Below are 16,257 nucleotides of genomic sequence, written 5' to 3'. Positions count from 1 at the left end.
ACATTATTTTCCAAAAACTAATTGTCCCATATGATGAGGGCCTTATTTGACACAGGTTAGGGTTAGGTTCATAATTAATTAAGGACATTGTATGGATAATTTGGGACACTTAACTGCACGTAGACCTACAAATATATTAGCTAAAGGCGAGTTGACAAACTCACTGTTTACGAACCCCAGCTAACGTTAGCTAGCTAGTGTTGTTAGCTAATGTTACGGGTTGTGGTTAAAAGGGATACAGCTACGGCCGGAAGTTATGCAGACTTATGCTAAATCTAGCAAAATCTAGGCTAATATAACACAGTTATTTTATTTAATAACAATATCATGTTTAATACTTTCACCCTAGAAAAGCGTGTTCGTTCATGGGGAGTATTTTAATCCAAACACGATCTTTTTTCCCTAAACTTAACTTTCGTTAACGTTACCATAGCTGTATCCCCTAATGTGACCCGCTGAGAAGCTAGTTAGCAGTTTTAGCTAATTAAAGCTAAAATAACGTTAGTTGTTAACGGAACAGAAACACGTCGCGGCAGGTAACGGTAGGTCGGCTTACCTTGGTCTGTCGGCCGCCGTTAATCATCTGAATGGCTGTTAGTTAAACCGTGAGAAGCTAATCGGTCTCCGCCGCCGGTAAACACTTGTTGTTGACAGTCTCGAGCTCCGGTCTCCGGCTGCAGCTTAGCAACCAGTTAGCATCTGACAAACCAAAGGTCACTTCCGCTGATGTCACAAATTAACACACACACACACACACACATACAGACACATGCACAGGCACACACACACACGCACACACAAACACACACAGACAGACACACACACACACGGACGCACGCACGGACGCACGCACACACATACACAAACACACAGACACACACACACATACAGACACACTCGCACAGACACACACGGACGCACGCACACACACACACACACACACACACACACAGAGAGAGAGACACACACACCTACAGAGAAAACATACACACACACACACACACACACACAGTGCAGGACATTTTTAACATCAAAACAATTTCCTTTATTCTGGTGAATTCTTCTGCAACAATTTATGGTTTTTCTGCATCAAGTGAAAATGTTTTGATTCATGTAAATAATAATATTATTAATTAGTTAATCTCCTGTATTGTTCAAAACTTTCGGCATAAACATCCCGCGTGTTTCGCGAGATTACGCCTATGTGTGAACGACTCTACGCTGCTGTTCACACATCACATGTCCCTTTTTTTATGCCCTTGCTCCCCCTGCTGCTGTTCACACGTTGAACGGAAGTAATGATAAGAAGACTGACAGCATGGGGACATCTCAGTCACCTAGGTTGTCATGGAAACAGAAACCACAACATCCCTGTCAAGTTATCAGTTTCACAGAAATGCACTTCAGCGTCAAACTACAGATGCTCCACCTCTGCCTGTACACAGATAAGAGTTAGGACACACACACGGGAATCAGATGGGCTCAGACGGCAGAGACATGCTTCACCTGGACATGGATCACCTGCTGCTGCTGCTGTGGAGCTCAGGTAGGACTCTGCTTTAAACATTTAAACTGTTATTATTCAAAGAGTTGTATGTAACACACACCAACAGCAAGTTTTTTTTCTGAGCCACAGCCGCCCCACATACAACAGCTATGATTTGAATTCCTTTGCACAATATGTTATGTTTCACTCTGAGTCTGAGAACAAAAAAAACTTTAGACTAAGCTGGTGCCACGGAGGGAAGCCGTTCATGTCCACACACACTGCCATGAAACAGAGCTGGTTTAAAGTATCCTATTAAGTTGTGCTATATTTAGAATATGTTCAGCACTTGCTGACAGAAAGACCCTTTAAACGTGGAACCGTTATCTCTGCTCTCTTCAAAGCTACCAGACTCCATTGATAAAAACAGCAAGTATTTGTGTGCCTGTCTTTAGCGTTACAGAGAGAGAGAGAGAGAGGGGAGGAGAGAGAGAGAGATAACATGCTACACGGCCACAAAGGATTCCATTCATTACGCTAAGCTAAACTAAGACAATGCATGCACTGAGACAAAAATGCATTTGCCCACCTATATAAATATAGAGGAGACGGTGAATAACCCAATTTCAACAAACGGTGGCGTATTCCTTTAAAAGATTTCCAAACGTGAAAATAGATAGGCATGGGAGAGAGCATGAGAAGAATATTCATTCATTGCAAATCAAATTGTTTAACAGATCAGTAGGAAAAGGCATGCTAGGGCCTACCTATCTCTCTGAAATTACAGGAGTAGTCGGTGGAGTTTGCTCTTGAAAATGTCAGTGATTTCATCGAAGTCGAAAGTTACTGTAAGCTCTCTCTCAAATGTCAACAGAAAGAGGGATGTAAGGCGAAAAGTAAGCATGGTGCTCCTATTTGGTGTTTTAATCCGGTTGACACTGGAAAAGACGCGTTCAACTGTACAGGATGTCATTGGCAGTGTTATCAGAGCTTTTAAGAAAGCATGGATATTCGGGAAAACGTCCTCATTGCATATGTCCATCACTTCAACGAGACTTTTGAGATGTTCTCCTCTTTTTTTCTTCCTCTCTATGAGTTGCACAAACACTGCGAGCTCCGACTCTGATATGGTTATGTGGAAGCGCCTCCCTGCATCATTGGGAGAGTTCGCTAAGTGGCCAAGGTGGTGTCATTTGTATCAAGGCTAGGGGACATCAGGATTGCCGCAGATGCCATGAGGCCATAGGTGTCACGGTGGAATCGAGTGTTCAGTTCATTAAGCTGGCAGTCTATTAGCGTGTTGGAAATGTTGCGCAGGTCACTGTCACTCCTCACTCTTGTCGATTTCCCCAACGTGCATGTGACAATACTTCCCTCAAATTGGTCTGGGAGCTTTCTTGAGCGGGGGGGACTGGGTACATCCCAGTTCTCGACATCCTGATCCTCCATCATCTTATTTGTTGTTGCCAACATCTCTGAGAATGCACAGTCACTGGAGCGAATGTTTATCAGTTCTTGTTTGAGGTTTTTGATCAAATCAACCGTGTCTGTCACAGATGTGGTGATGGACTGGAGGCTTTTAGACGTGAACTCTGATTTACTGAACAACTGTTTGAAAAGTACAAGGAGGAATATGAACTTTTTTGTTCTGATCTGCTGAAGGAGTGACTGTGCCTCAAGCTCACTCTGTCCCTCCTCTTCCGCGTACTGTACCTGCCTCTCCACGATAACATCATACAGAATGAAAACTTTTGTCACTGCGGCCGATCTTGAATCGCACCTGGTGTCACACCCTCGCTCCAATTCCAATGACCTCTGATCGGGCCGCATCTCTCTTTGCGCGTTAAGGAAACGGGCATGACGTGACATGAAGGTGTGCAAGGTGTTGAGAAAGTAAAAAAAAGTTGAGGCATCCAGCGATGTCCGGGCCACAGCTGACAGGACAAGGTTTAACCTATGAGAGTGAGCACATAGATGGCCTTGAAATTGTTTGTTTGTCCATGGCTGTGGTCCAATAATGCTGCTTTATACTAATGTTTATCTTCCGATTTTCATTTTAGGACTCCAGGCTGAAGGAAAACACAACTCAACAGGTACGTCTAGAGAAAAAGGGGAGGGAATAATTAAAGGTCCAGTGTATGGGAATTTCTCCCATCTAGCGTTGAGATCATATATCACAATCAACTCTCTTGCATCACGCAGTTTAAAGTAGGTATTACAGCTACAGTAGCCTTTGCTCTTTCTGGGTGAAGAAGAAGACTCTGAAATTTGGATTCTGAATCCGTGTGGTCCTCCATGTTTCCTTCTTCAAACTCGCCACCGGGGCCGGGAAGCTACCATACCCGTTAGCAGCGTTAGCAGCGTTAGCAGCGTTAGCAGCGTTAGCAGCGTTAGCAGCATTAGCAGCAGCTGAGAGTTTATCATGTGACAGAGAAAACATGAAAGGTGGAGCAGTATGTCCTGTATGTCCCTTATACACACACACACACACACACACACACACACACACACACACACACACACACACACACACACACACACACACACACACACACACACACACACACACAAAGGCGGAGCAGTGTGTCCTGTATGTCTCTTACCAGCTAATGTATTTCTAGATGAACATGAATATGGAGCGTCTACCCCAGTTCATGCAAACCCATATGTTAAATTTCCAGCCAATAGGAATACTTGATTAATGGTGGAGGTAAATATTCATGAAAAAGGACAAGTTGGTGAACGGGCAACACAGATTTTTGATAATGAACAACTAAAAACATTACACCCTGGACCTTTAAGGCATGATCAGTGGTTTATGTTTAATCTTTCCTTTTAATTAAATTGACTTCTTTTGCTGATTACTCTGGTTACTGTTCAGAATCTATCAGGGTGGTGGGAGGAGACAGTCGCTGTGCAGGAATACTGGAGCTGGAACATCTGGGAGAATGGAGACCAGTGTATTACTTTGAAATGGACCCTGACTGGACCCTGAAGACAGCAGCTGTTGCCTGCAGAGAGTTGGGCTGTGGCTCTGCTGTTAGGAGAGAGAACAAAGTCCTCAGACAGATCTGTGTGGAGGATCAGCTCTGACTGTGTTCAGCCCCAATCTGCTCTGAGGGAGTGTGCAGAATCATATTCCGCTCCCTATTTCCTGGATCTCACCTGCTCAGGTAAGCCCATTAGTGACATCACCTTCTACATATGTAATCTATGACAGTAATAATTGATAATTGACACACCCTCTTCTCTGTGGGCAGTGTGGTGATTGGTCACGTCTCACAGAACGTTTTGACGGAACCTTAAAAGACAGTCACTGCAATGCAACTGTGGATTATTTTTGGTACTGAAGCTTTGTTACCATTTGCAAAGTTTCCCTTTCTGTCTCTGCATTGCCTATTGTGGTGGAAATTCCACTAGGTGAGATCTGAACTAAGGCTTCTCTCAACAAAGTCTTATTCTTATTCTTATTCTTTGCGCAAAGAAGATTCAGTTCATCATGAGAGTCTGAGAGAATGAGCAGAGTCTTGGAGAATCGTTTGAATCGCTGACAGATTGTTAGAGGGGAGGTATACGGTGGCCGACGGGGGCAAACGCACTGCAACTTACTGAAATATACGCAAATAGACAAAACACAAGCAAATTAAGAAAACATCTTCATTCATTTAACAACACATGTGCAGCATTCAGCAAACATGCTGCAAATACACACAGCACAACCAAATACACAAATGCACTGCAAATACACACAACACAACCAAATACACAAACACACTGCAAATACACACAACACAACCAAATACACAAACACACTGCAAATACACACAACACAACCAAATACACAAACACACTGCAAATACACACAACACAACCAAATACACAAACACACTGCAAATACACACAACACAACCAAATACACAAATGCACTGCAAATACACACAAACAACCAAATACACAAATGCACTGCAAATACACACAACACAACCAAATACACAAACACACTGCAAATACACACAACACAACCAAATACACAAACACACTGCAAATACACACAACACAACCAAATACACAAACACACTGCAAATACACACAACACAACCAAATACACAAATGCACTGCAAATACACACAAACAACCAAATACACAAATGCACTGCAAATACACACAAACAACCAAATACACAAATGCACTGCAAATACACACAACACAACCAAATACACAAACACACTGCAAATACACACAACACAACCAAATACACAAACACACTGCAAATACACACAACACAACCAAATACACAAACGCGCTGCAAATACAGAAACAATGTAAAAAGAAAAGCACACAATCCCTGAAAACAAATGCAACAAAAAAAATCGCTGCATCCAGATTACACAACGGAAGTTCTTCAGGCCTCTAGGGCAGGGGTGTCAAACTCAGTTTCACTAAAAATGAAAATTACATCAAGGGCCAAACATTACAGTTTTTCTTGATTGCTTTGATGCAGCAGTCAACTTAAACTCCACATTTTCAAAACAGTTAACACACAGGCCGAAACAGTGGCACTGATGGTCAAAATGACACATTTTGTTTGCAAAAGGCTCTAACCGTGCCCAAACATTTAAAATATGCAACAAAAGAAAATTTTGCCATCAAACAACACAACTTGCAAACAAGTGTTTGAGCTCTTCCGATCAACCATTACACAGTGGACAGCAAAATACAAAATACAGCACTCAGTGAGAATCAGTGCACCATTGCTTGTCATTGTAGCCTATTACTGGATGTAGCTTTCATGCCAGGGCCAAATTTGCCTTCTTGCCAAGAATTGGATCCAGAATCAGAAATGCTTTGATGCAAATTTCATTGATTCCATTGATTCTTATTTTCAAAATGTGGCTGAAAACTGAAATACTGTAAATACTGTAGACTGGTCTATGGGGCCACATGGCCTAACCCTGTAGACTGGTCTATGGGGCCACATGGCCTAACCCTGCAGACTGGTCTATGGGGCCACATGACCTAACCCTGCACACTGATTGCTAATTGAAGATTTGTGTGAAGGAGTGTCAAACAGGTGCTTCAGTGATTTCATACTGATAGCAGGTAGTTTCTAATAGTTAGGACCAGATGGTTTCTGTTTGGTTACCATAGCTAAAACAATGGAGTTTGGACTGCTTGAATGACATCTGTGTTAACTGTTCTGCAAAATGGTGGGGAAAATGTGTCAATCCAATGAGAAAGGGTTAACACATTTGCAAGAGGTGTCTTCTGCTCTGCTGAGACTGTGATGATGAAAACCGAGTGGATCCCAGTCAAAGCAATCAAGAAAATTTTTAATAGTTTTATTGACATGCTTTTATTTATTCGAAAAAGTTAAATATCTTTGACTGTATTATTGCATCTTCTCACTTACAATTTGGCCAACATAAAGCCCTAAAAAAGTTAGCAAAATAGTTCCTTAGCCATCATAGAGTTTAACTAATCAAGCAGAACAATGATTACATTTTTAAAAGGCGGCTACCACTCAGCCGACTCACAACAACCTGTTTCACAGCCTGAATATGCAAACTCACCGGTTCTGTGGGGATTTTAAAATCTCAATGTTGGCAAATCTGACAAATTCTGTTTCTGATTCATTGTGAACCTAATATGCGGGCCGGATCAAAATTTGTGAGGGGCCCGATTTGGCCCCTGGGCCTTGAGTTTGACACTTTGTGCTCTAGGGGGAGCGCTGAGTGGAACAGCTTGATTTTAGAGCCCATGGATAGAGAGCGTTCTGCCTTTTTATTACCACGAGTTTACTCTCTCTCTGTCTCTGTCTCTGTCTGTCTCTCTCTCTCTGTCTCTGTCTGTCTCTCTCTCTCTGTCTCTCTCTCTCTGTCTCTGTCTCTGTCTCTCTCTGTCTCTCTCTCTGTCTCTGTCTCTCTCTCTCTCTCTCTCTCTGTCTCTCTAGCTATTAAAGGTGCTGTAGGTAGGATTGTGAAGATCCAGGACTTAGCCAAAAAATTTGAACATCGACAACTTCTCAGTCCCTCCCCCCCTTTCCGCTGAAGCCCAAAACGGTCTCCTAAGCCCCTCCCCCCACGAGGGAGAATGAATGTGTGTGCATGAGCAGTGATTGACACGCAGTTAGACACTCCCCCTGGCCCTGATTGGTAAATCTGAACACTACAGGCTGTAGGTGGTGTCAGTTTTTAAATGACCTGCTTCATGTAGTTCTACTGGAATATAGAACTACTTCAGCAGATATGACAGAAAGTTAGTTTTATAAGTCTTTTCCTACTGTACCTTAAATATGCGTCGGCTGATTTTTATGCACATCATCCATTCAAATCTATCATCCCTTAGGAGTTTTATACAACTACGAAATTCTATTCTTACTTTTTGAAAATATTGGAGACTGCTGATTGATCCTAATTTCATCCACCAATTTCCTAGCCTAAAAATCTAGACGCACCCTAGCAGCAGAAAATGTAATTTGCAGACAGGGTCATCTAGCAACTCTCCGTTGGCTTGCGAGCTGGAAAAACCAAACTCTGGTCAGGCCAATCACATTGGTGGGCGGGTCTTAACATAATGATGGCGGAGTTGTGGCAGTTCCGTGTGAATTCCTTGCTACTTGAAAACAAAGAAGATGGCCCCTGCTACTGGTGAACAGCGGTCTTTGGAATCGGTTTTGGACGCGACTCTGGAAGACTTGGAGTTCAGCTTTTCTTTGAGAAAAGAACAAAGAACGGCACTGAAGTCCTTCTTAAAAAAGGAAGATGTGGGGGCGGCCTCTAGCTCACCCAGTAAGAGCGTTCGCCCCATGTTGGCTGAGTCCTGCAGCCCGGGTTTGAATCCAACCTGCTGCCCTTTGCTGCGTGTCATCCCCCATCTCTCTCCCCCTTTCATGTCTATCCACTGTCACTATCTAATAAAGGGAAAAAGCCCCCAAAAATACTTGGTGTTTGCGGTTTAAAGTTTAATCCATCAACTAGCGTTGATGACCTTATAAGGAGAAGATTCCTGATTGGCCCATGTGAGCTTTCATTTTCTCAAAGGCAGAGCAGGATACCCAGGGCTCGGTTTACACCTATCACCATTTCTAGCCACTGGGGGACCATAGGCAGGCTGGGGGAACTCATATTAATGTTAAAAAACCTCATAAAGTGAAATTTTCATGCCATGGGACCTTTAAGCCAGCAATCCAGTTCTGTTTAAGGAATTTAGCTTCTCAGCATTCACATGCATTTTCTGCAGGAAATGCATTTTCTAGTTGAGTACATTAGGGCAATACAGTGCATAATACAGTTTAAATTATTGTTTGTGCATGGACTGTAAAAAAAGGTGCATAGTTATATTGTTAGTACTGTCTGAAATTTAGTGTTCACCCTCTCACCAGTAAATGGCAGTACGAGTGTATTTAAAGATTGTGGATTACCTGAGCAGAAGGAACAGAGGATAGAGAAATCTGCAGATGCTGATAACGTGTAATTGTTAGAAAACCCATTAAAAGTGTTAAAAAATTTAAAACAATTGTATAGTGTATTAATGTAAATTTAATTTAACATTGCTGCAGTCTGCGGTGTTATAATGAAATATTGTTCTGTTGTTAATAATCAACTTCTGTTTGAACTGTGCTGAGTCCAGTTTGAATCACTGAATTGCTGTTTCATGACATCTTTTTATTTTGTGTCTGCTGTCTTTTCTCTCTCTCTATTTTATCTTCTATCATCTCTCCAGACTCTGTCAGGCTGGTGAATGGGACCAGTCTGTGCTCAGGCAAACTGGAGGTAAAGACTAACCAGTCTACCCAGCGCTGGTCCTCAGTGTGTGAAGATGACTTTGACCAGCAGGATGTGGAGGTGGTCTGTAGGGAGCTTGGCTGTGGGGCTCCTTCAGTCCTCCTGGGGGCGCTCTATGGAGAAGTGGAGGCTCGAATGAGGACCAAAGAGTTCCAGTGTAGAGGCAATGGCCCTCATTTATCATTCTTGCGTAGAAACGGGTGTATATGTTGGCGTACGATTATGCTTACACTCATACACACCGCCTGATTTATGAAGCTGTGCGTACCTTTGAAATCCAGGTGTACGCAATACCTGCCCTTGATAAATGCCGCGGCTGAAAACGATCGTCATTAGAATAACACGCCCCAATATATTCTCGGTTTTGAGGCCTCGCCCCTACAATTTACGACATGGTGAGACGTAATCCGGCTGAGAAGCAGCACTTTTCAGAGGTGGAGATTGAAACCCTGATATCTCCGGTTCATTTGCACTAACGTGTGTACTATTTGTCAGCCTGAAAACTGGTATTAAAGGCTGGAGAAAGAATGCGGAATGGAAAGAGATCACTGATGCGGTCAACAGTGTTGCCATAGTAAATCGGACTCCAGCTGAAGTTTAGCCTATTTAATTTATACATCCTTGACACATGTATTATATAGTGCTAATAGTAATATACAGGCTTCTATTGCAATCTCTTAGGCCTACATGTAGGTGTACTTATATTTAAATAAACACACGGTAGCAGAGTTTATGCAGTGTCTTTTATTTCACTCGTGTTTTTTTTCAAGAGTCGGAACGAGGCAACAGCTGAGGGAGAGCGTGCGTCCTCCGCCCCGCTAGGCTAAAACAATGTTGCAGACCGGCGCATAGAGGTCTTCTTTTAGTTTGTCAGTGCGTTTTGGGGTGTTAGGAATTGTTTTTCTGCGCATTTCCGCACTAACTCAAAACGTGCGTACACATGTGTACACCACCTCCTGAGCTGGCGTAGGATTTGAGCGTGCCGTACGCCAATGTCCATATTGATAAATCTCAAAGTCACCGTGGTTTTGGGTGTACGCCAGGTGTACGCTGGAAATTTGGTGTACGCACTTTTGATAAATGAGGGCCAATGAGTCTGCTCTCCTGGACTGTAGAAGCTCAGGCTCAGATAGAAACACCTGCTCATCTGGAAAAGCTGTTAGACTCACCTGCTCAGGTAGAAGAGGAGCTGCAGCTCTGATTTGGTTCATTTCTGTTCTAATTAAATTCTTTTGCTCATGACTCTCTGGTTTCTGTTTAGAGCCTGTCAGGTTGGTGGGAGGAGATAGTCGCTGTGCAGGAACACTGGAGGTGAAAAATCACGGAGAATGGAGACCAGTGCATTACTGGCTGGTCTCTGAAGAAAGGAACTGTTGTCTGCAGAGAATTGGACTGTGGCTCTGTTGTTTCTTTAGGAGAGAGAAAAGAGTTCACACACAGATCTTTGTGGGAGATCTACTCTGACTGTGTTCACTCTGGATCTGCTCTGAGGGAGTGTGCAGAATCATATTACTCTTCTTCTATGCTGAATCTTACCTGCTTAGGTAAGCCCACCAGTGACAACATATATGACATTGTATTACAGTAAAATTCCCAGTGTGTCCCTTCCTCTGTCACAGTGACAGTCAGTGGTTTCAATTGTACTAAACAGTAAAGGTATTCAGGACAATGACATGCTAAAGTGTAGAGAAGTGTTAATGGAAGTGTGTCTGTCCATCTGCCTGTCCCATGACATCACTAAATGGACCCTGAAAAAGGGTGTGTGGTGTGGTGTGTGGAACACCCTCTTGCACCTCCTTTTTAATACGGTGGGGTTTATACATGCCGCTTATGATTTGGTAACACCTCTGACACACCCACCAAAACAAGAGAAAACATACCTCAAAGTAAGGCTGATGAAACTGGCTACATCATCCTGGCTGTCACAGGGACTGCCCATTTCTCCGATGCTCCATTGTTCCGACCTCTCAATAACCCGAAAAATTCCCTTTGGTCCTACAGCCCACTAGTCCGACGTCCCTTTTTTTGAAAAAATAAACCCTCTGCTCCGACATTCCATTGTCAAATCCACACTTCTGATGTTTCCACCACTTCCACATTACTGAACTGAACAGAGAAGTGATGCAGGAAGTCACATGTGTGTGCTGTCATGTCTCTCCAGGCCAACAGGGGGCGGATGCCGTGCAGACAGAAGGACATTGAGCCAGATTATTATAACCTGCATGTTCCTGCAGCTGCAGGAGTGCCGACTGGTTGCGAAACAGATCTGCCGTCCGTCAATACCCACCAGGTCCAGATTTGTTGCAGAATGGCTGCGGCCACCCACGAGATCTTGCGAATTCACGTAGAATAGAACTACAAAACCAGTTGTTAGTGTTTGGGATTAAAGAAATACGATGAAGGAATCAAAGTTATGTAGCTCGCAAACAATGTACATATTTAAAATTAGAGGATGTTTTCACAACAGTTTAATGCTTATTTCATAAGAATTTGCTTATTTTTGTAAATAAGAATGTAGCTCATTTTTGTACTTAAGGAAATGTACCAAATTTTTGTTATTTAGGATTTTCTTTTATAAATAAGATATTTTTTTTCTATTTCAAAAAACTTTTGTCTAGTTTTGTAATTTATAAAATATTTGCAAAATTTTAAGGAATTTAGCGGATGTTTTATACCTAAAGGCAGGGTTGGTGACTCGCTTTGCCAGACCTTCCTCCACAGCGCTGCGGAGGAAGGTCTGACTAGTCCACACAGCATTCCTGGATGGGAGAAAAACGTGCTCCTGTTTATTGGCATTTCTTTAAACCAATCACAATCGTCTTGGTAGTAGTTTTAGTTTTAGTAGTAGTTTTAGTCGTGCAACAGAAAACTCAGATCTAGAGACAGATCTAGCTAGCTGTCTGGATTTACCCTGCAGAGATGTGAAAAAATAGGATCTGAATATGTGGTGATATAGACTAATTTTCTCCTGATATGTCTGTCTGAAAAATGCCATTTTAGTGTCGGAATGTTCTGGAGATATGTGGCTTGTGAAGAATAGGTATCAATATTTACCTTGCCGACTATGGGGAAAAGAATCACTCATAATCTGTGAGCAAGAAGTCCTTTTATTGGTTCTTTCAGAGCGGGCAGCGAGGCAGTGATTGGTGGGCAGCAGCTACAGATGACAGATCTTTTTCAGAGCCCCAAAAGTTATATATTGCTGTCTCGGTGTAAAGAACATTTCAAACAGATAAAAAAGTGTAATGTATCGGAAATAGTAACTAACCCTGCCTTTAAGAAATGTTCTTATTTTTTTGGAAAAAAATGTTTGTTAAGTTTTGTACTTTACTGTAATTTACCTGATTTTGTAATTTAGGATTTTGTCTTAAGTTAAGGACTTTTTTGTATTTCATAAGATTTTGGCTTATTTCTGAAAATAAGATTTTTAATGAATTTACTTAAAGAATTTTCTTATTTTGTTGATTGTTTTTTGTAACGCAGCTTTTTATACTAAATGAGTTTTGATTATGTTTGTACTTGAAGGGTTTTGACAGAAAATACTCTCATAATCAAGTAAACAATGTGAATGAAAACATGAAGACATGATATGTAGCAGGAGCTTTCAGAGAACATGAAGATTAAAACATCACTTTAGGACGTCTGCTGACAAAATCAGGTGGCCGTGATAGCTCAGTTAGTAGAGCAGGCACACCTGTCCAGAGGAGGGTTTGCTACTTGACGCAGCGGCTGCGGGTTCAACTCTGGCCTTTGGCTCTTTGCTGCATGTAATTCCCCCCTCTTTCCCCTTTCATGTCTTCATCTGTCCTGTGAAAATAAAGGCCTAAAAATTCCCCAAATCTGAAATTTTTTATGGCAGAATAAAAAACTAAACACATACGTGTAACGCAGAGAGAAATGTTCTAGTACTACTTCAACAAAGTTTTCAGGACTCGTGTTTGCTGGGAGGTTTAATACTCAGAGAGATGAAATAATGAAGATCACTGTAACAAATGTTTGGCTTTCATCTGTTGTGTTTAAAGGAAATAAAACCGCTTTAATAAAATATAAGACTCTGTGAATGAGCTGATTTTAAGCCTCCTGTTGTCCTCGGGTCAAAAAGTTTCTATATCAGAAATTTGGGTTTTCTTTCAACCAAATTTTCAAAGAAAAGTAACGTGGATGGTTTCCTACAACGCTCTTCACAAGTAAAATAAATGATCAGTTCACTACTTTCATTGAATGTGGTTGTTTTATTCAATTTAGTAGCATTTAGAGAGAAATAAATTGATATAAGGATGTTGGAAAAAGCTTCAAAAACTGGGTGCCTGGGTGGTAGAGCGAGTGCCCATGTAAAGAGGCTCAGTCCTTGGTGCAGAAGTTGTGAGTTTGATTTTGACCTGCAGCACTTTCCTACATGTCATTCCCCCCCTTCCTCTCTCCCCTTTCATTTCTAAGCTGCCCAGTCACTAAAGGCCTAAATGCCAGAAAATAATCTTAAAAAAGGGACAAAAACATTGGGTGGAAAGCGACGAAAGTGTAAAAAAAAAAAGACGACCAAAATGTTGAAACAAAAGTTATTTAAAATTTTTACCCCAAAAAATATAGATAGATAATTGTTTCAGATCGGGTCACATCCTCACCCCAAACCAACCGCTCCAAAGTCGGTTGGAAAGCGTACCGAGAGCACCTCATCAAGCAGGTCTCGGTATGCCTGTTTGGGTTTTTGGTGCACATCTGGGTGTAGCGGTGTTGGAAACCGTTCCCTAACATGGATATAGTTCCCTATATAGTGTGTTCTCCATTTTGTAGAGGTGTTCGAATTCTCCGCGGTTAATTTCATTCACTAGGTGTTTCTCAAAGTCAAGGAAGGATCCTTCGTAGCCTGAATTTCGAGCACAATACGTCATCGAAGTCTGTCGAAGGACTGTTCCAACGTCAAGGACTGAGTCCTTCGTTCGAAAAATTTTCAAGGATGCATATGTGTATCCTCCACGCTTCAAAATCATGATGTGTCACCGTTTTCAGCCCTTCTGAGTTTGCAGGTATGCAAGAATCAAAAACAACACACCTTCCACGTGGAATCATAAATCTATTATATACAACGAAGGGATGAGACAAACTAAATGTGGAAATTAAATACACTGCAAACAAAACAAGCCATGCAAATAAAAAATAACAAAAGGTAAAACACAAGCATTAATAACAGGCTCTCTCTCCCATGTTTAAGGCCTTTTCTTTAGTTTCTCCGATGATTTTGATGTTAACAAATGGAAGTAGTGGCCTCCTCCTCATGTGTAGAACTCAGCTTATAATGACAAGAGAGACTTACCTGAAGGAGGGGTGAGGAGCACGTTCTCCCTTCCTCCTCTTTCTCCTGGATGTCTCCTTCGCTCTGTCAATCTCACAGCTCACACATACACACACACACACACACACACACACACACACACACACACACACACACACACACACACACGGACACACAGACACAGACACACAAACACACACACCCCTCTCTCTTATCTCTGGATGTTTCCTCTCCTCTCTGAATAATGTGTGCATGAAGACACGTAAGCCTCTGCGGTTTTAGGGTCATGTAAAGGACATTGATTACTGGATAGATTCCAAACTCTATAATCGCTCATGATAATTACCCAATTGTGATATTAATGCATATTGTGTTAGGATATCTTTAGGAAAACGAAATAACACCAAATGTACATTTTAACGAGTTTAATTATACATTTTCAATAATTCATATCATGGCATAGTAAACCGTAATTATAGGCTACATTCATATCCCGAAAAATATAGTATGGAAATTCATTCAACATAACTCATAACAGGCAAATAACACCTAAAAGTATCTTATTTGAACATTTATAACCTAACCTGGCACTACCTCCATTTATGCATGTGCTGTGGTATGCAGTGCTGATCGGACCGTGCGCCGCTGCCCTTTTTTTCCTCCATAAACTCCACTCTCAGCTCCTCTGCCAGTTGCTGCATGAACTTCCTCTGGGCAATTTTACTGCTGGTGCACTCCTCGGAGAGGATGTGTGCAATGATTCTAGCCAGTTCAAGGATGTATAAAGTTATATGAACACATAGACAGCCACGGCCAACTATGTCTACCGTGCCTTTCACAGAGGGAGCGCCCGGTGCTTGCTTTCTGATTCGGAAAGGCGGTGTAGTGGGGTCTGGGGACATGCCCCCCAGGAGAAATTTTTGGCCGTAAAAGTCCCAATTTGGTGGCCTCTGGCACGTACACAGTGGGACTAACGTTACTCCGGGCTGGAGCCACAGCAGGACTAACGTTACTCCGGGCTACACACAGCATTGGCAAACAGACACACACACACACACACACACCCCTCTCTCTTATATCTGCTTGTTTCCTCTCCTCTCTGAATAATGTGTGTATGAAGTCACGTAAGTCTCTGTGGTTTTAGAGTCATGTAAAGGACATTGATTACTGGATAGAGAGCTGATGCTGCAAAGTTTCCTCTGATGATGAGATAAAGAAGTCATGTGTGATTAAAAAAAAAAGAAAAAGAGCAGCTGCTGATGAGGGTTGGTGTAGAGCGTATATGAGCTGAGTGGTGTCAGTGTTTGTCGACCTCAGAGCAGAATGGCTGCAGTCACAGAGCTCTCCTTCCTGCTGTTTGCTCTCATCAACAACATCCATGCAGAAGAACGGATCATCATCCAAAAGGAAAGGACCAATTACACCTTCAAGCTCCCCAACAACACCAACTCCTGCCTGATCTCCAGATCTGTTGGTGAGGAGAAGCTTGTCCTGTGGAACACCTATGACCTCTGGTCCAACAGCTCCTCAGTACCTGAACACCTGAAACAACGACTTGTCAGCATGGTGAATCCTTCTTCTTACACCATCCTCAACCTGACCCATTCAGACTCTGGCTCATACCAAGAGGAGTGTTGGACTGAGGGCAACGTGACGCATGAGAACAACTTTAATATTACTGTTTGTACTTCAGTAGA

The 16,257-nt window shown here is 42.3% G+C and overlaps 3 protein-coding genes across 3 annotated transcripts in view; 2 read left to right on the top strand and 1 right to left on the bottom strand.

Annotated features, from left to right (window-relative positions):
• katnb1 (katanin p80 (WD repeat containing) subunit B 1) overlaps window positions 1-730 on the bottom strand; it is a gene marked incomplete at its 3' end in the record, with an annotated part of 29,499 nt that extends 28,769 nt beyond the window's left edge. The window contains 1 exon segment of the mRNA XM_039796174.1: window positions 557-730.
• A 698-nt stretch (window positions 731-1,428) lies between these two features.
• On the top strand, window positions 1,429-4,607 carry LOC120555444 (scavenger receptor cysteine-rich domain-containing group B protein-like). The gene is made up of 3 exons (XM_039794131.1): window positions 1,429-1,546; window positions 3,547-3,579; window positions 4,368-4,607. Exons 1-3 carry the CDS (start codon window positions 1,477-1,479, stop codon window positions 4,577-4,579), a joined length of 315 nt encoding a protein of 104 aa, XP_039650065.1. The 5' UTR covers window positions 1,429-1,476; the 3' UTR covers window positions 4,580-4,607.
• On the top strand, window positions 4,581-9,657 carry LOC120556531 (scavenger receptor cysteine-rich type 1 protein M130-like; the record flags this gene model as incomplete). Its single annotated transcript, XM_039796173.1, has 2 exons — window positions 4,581-4,659; window positions 9,209-9,657. Coding segments are annotated over 2 exons (390 nt in total), but the record flags the coding sequence as incomplete, so codon positions are not given.
• Window positions 9,658-16,257: the final 6,600 nt, after the last annotated feature.

This window comes from Perca fluviatilis, chromosome 3 (assembly GCF_010015445.1).
Source record: "Perca fluviatilis chromosome 3, GENO_Pfluv_1.0, whole genome shotgun sequence".
In the NCBI taxonomy this organism is placed as follows: Eukaryota; Metazoa; Chordata; class Actinopteri; order Perciformes; family Percidae; genus Perca; species Perca fluviatilis.
This window is presented reverse-complemented; position numbering and strand designations above follow the sequence as displayed.

Coding starts and splice junctions, on each gene's coding strand:
- LOC120555444 (XM_039794131.1), top strand. CDS start 1,477: ATGGGCTCAGACGGCAGAGACATGCTTCACCTGGACATGGATCACCTG. Junction 1,547..3,546: donor GCTGCTGCTGTGGAGCTCAG/GTAGGACTCTGC, acceptor TTTTCATTTTAG/GACTCCAGGCTGAAGGAAAA. Junction 3,580..4,367: donor AGGAAAACACAACTCAACAG/GTACGTCTAGAG, acceptor GTTACTGTTCAG/AATCTATCAGGGTGGTGGGA.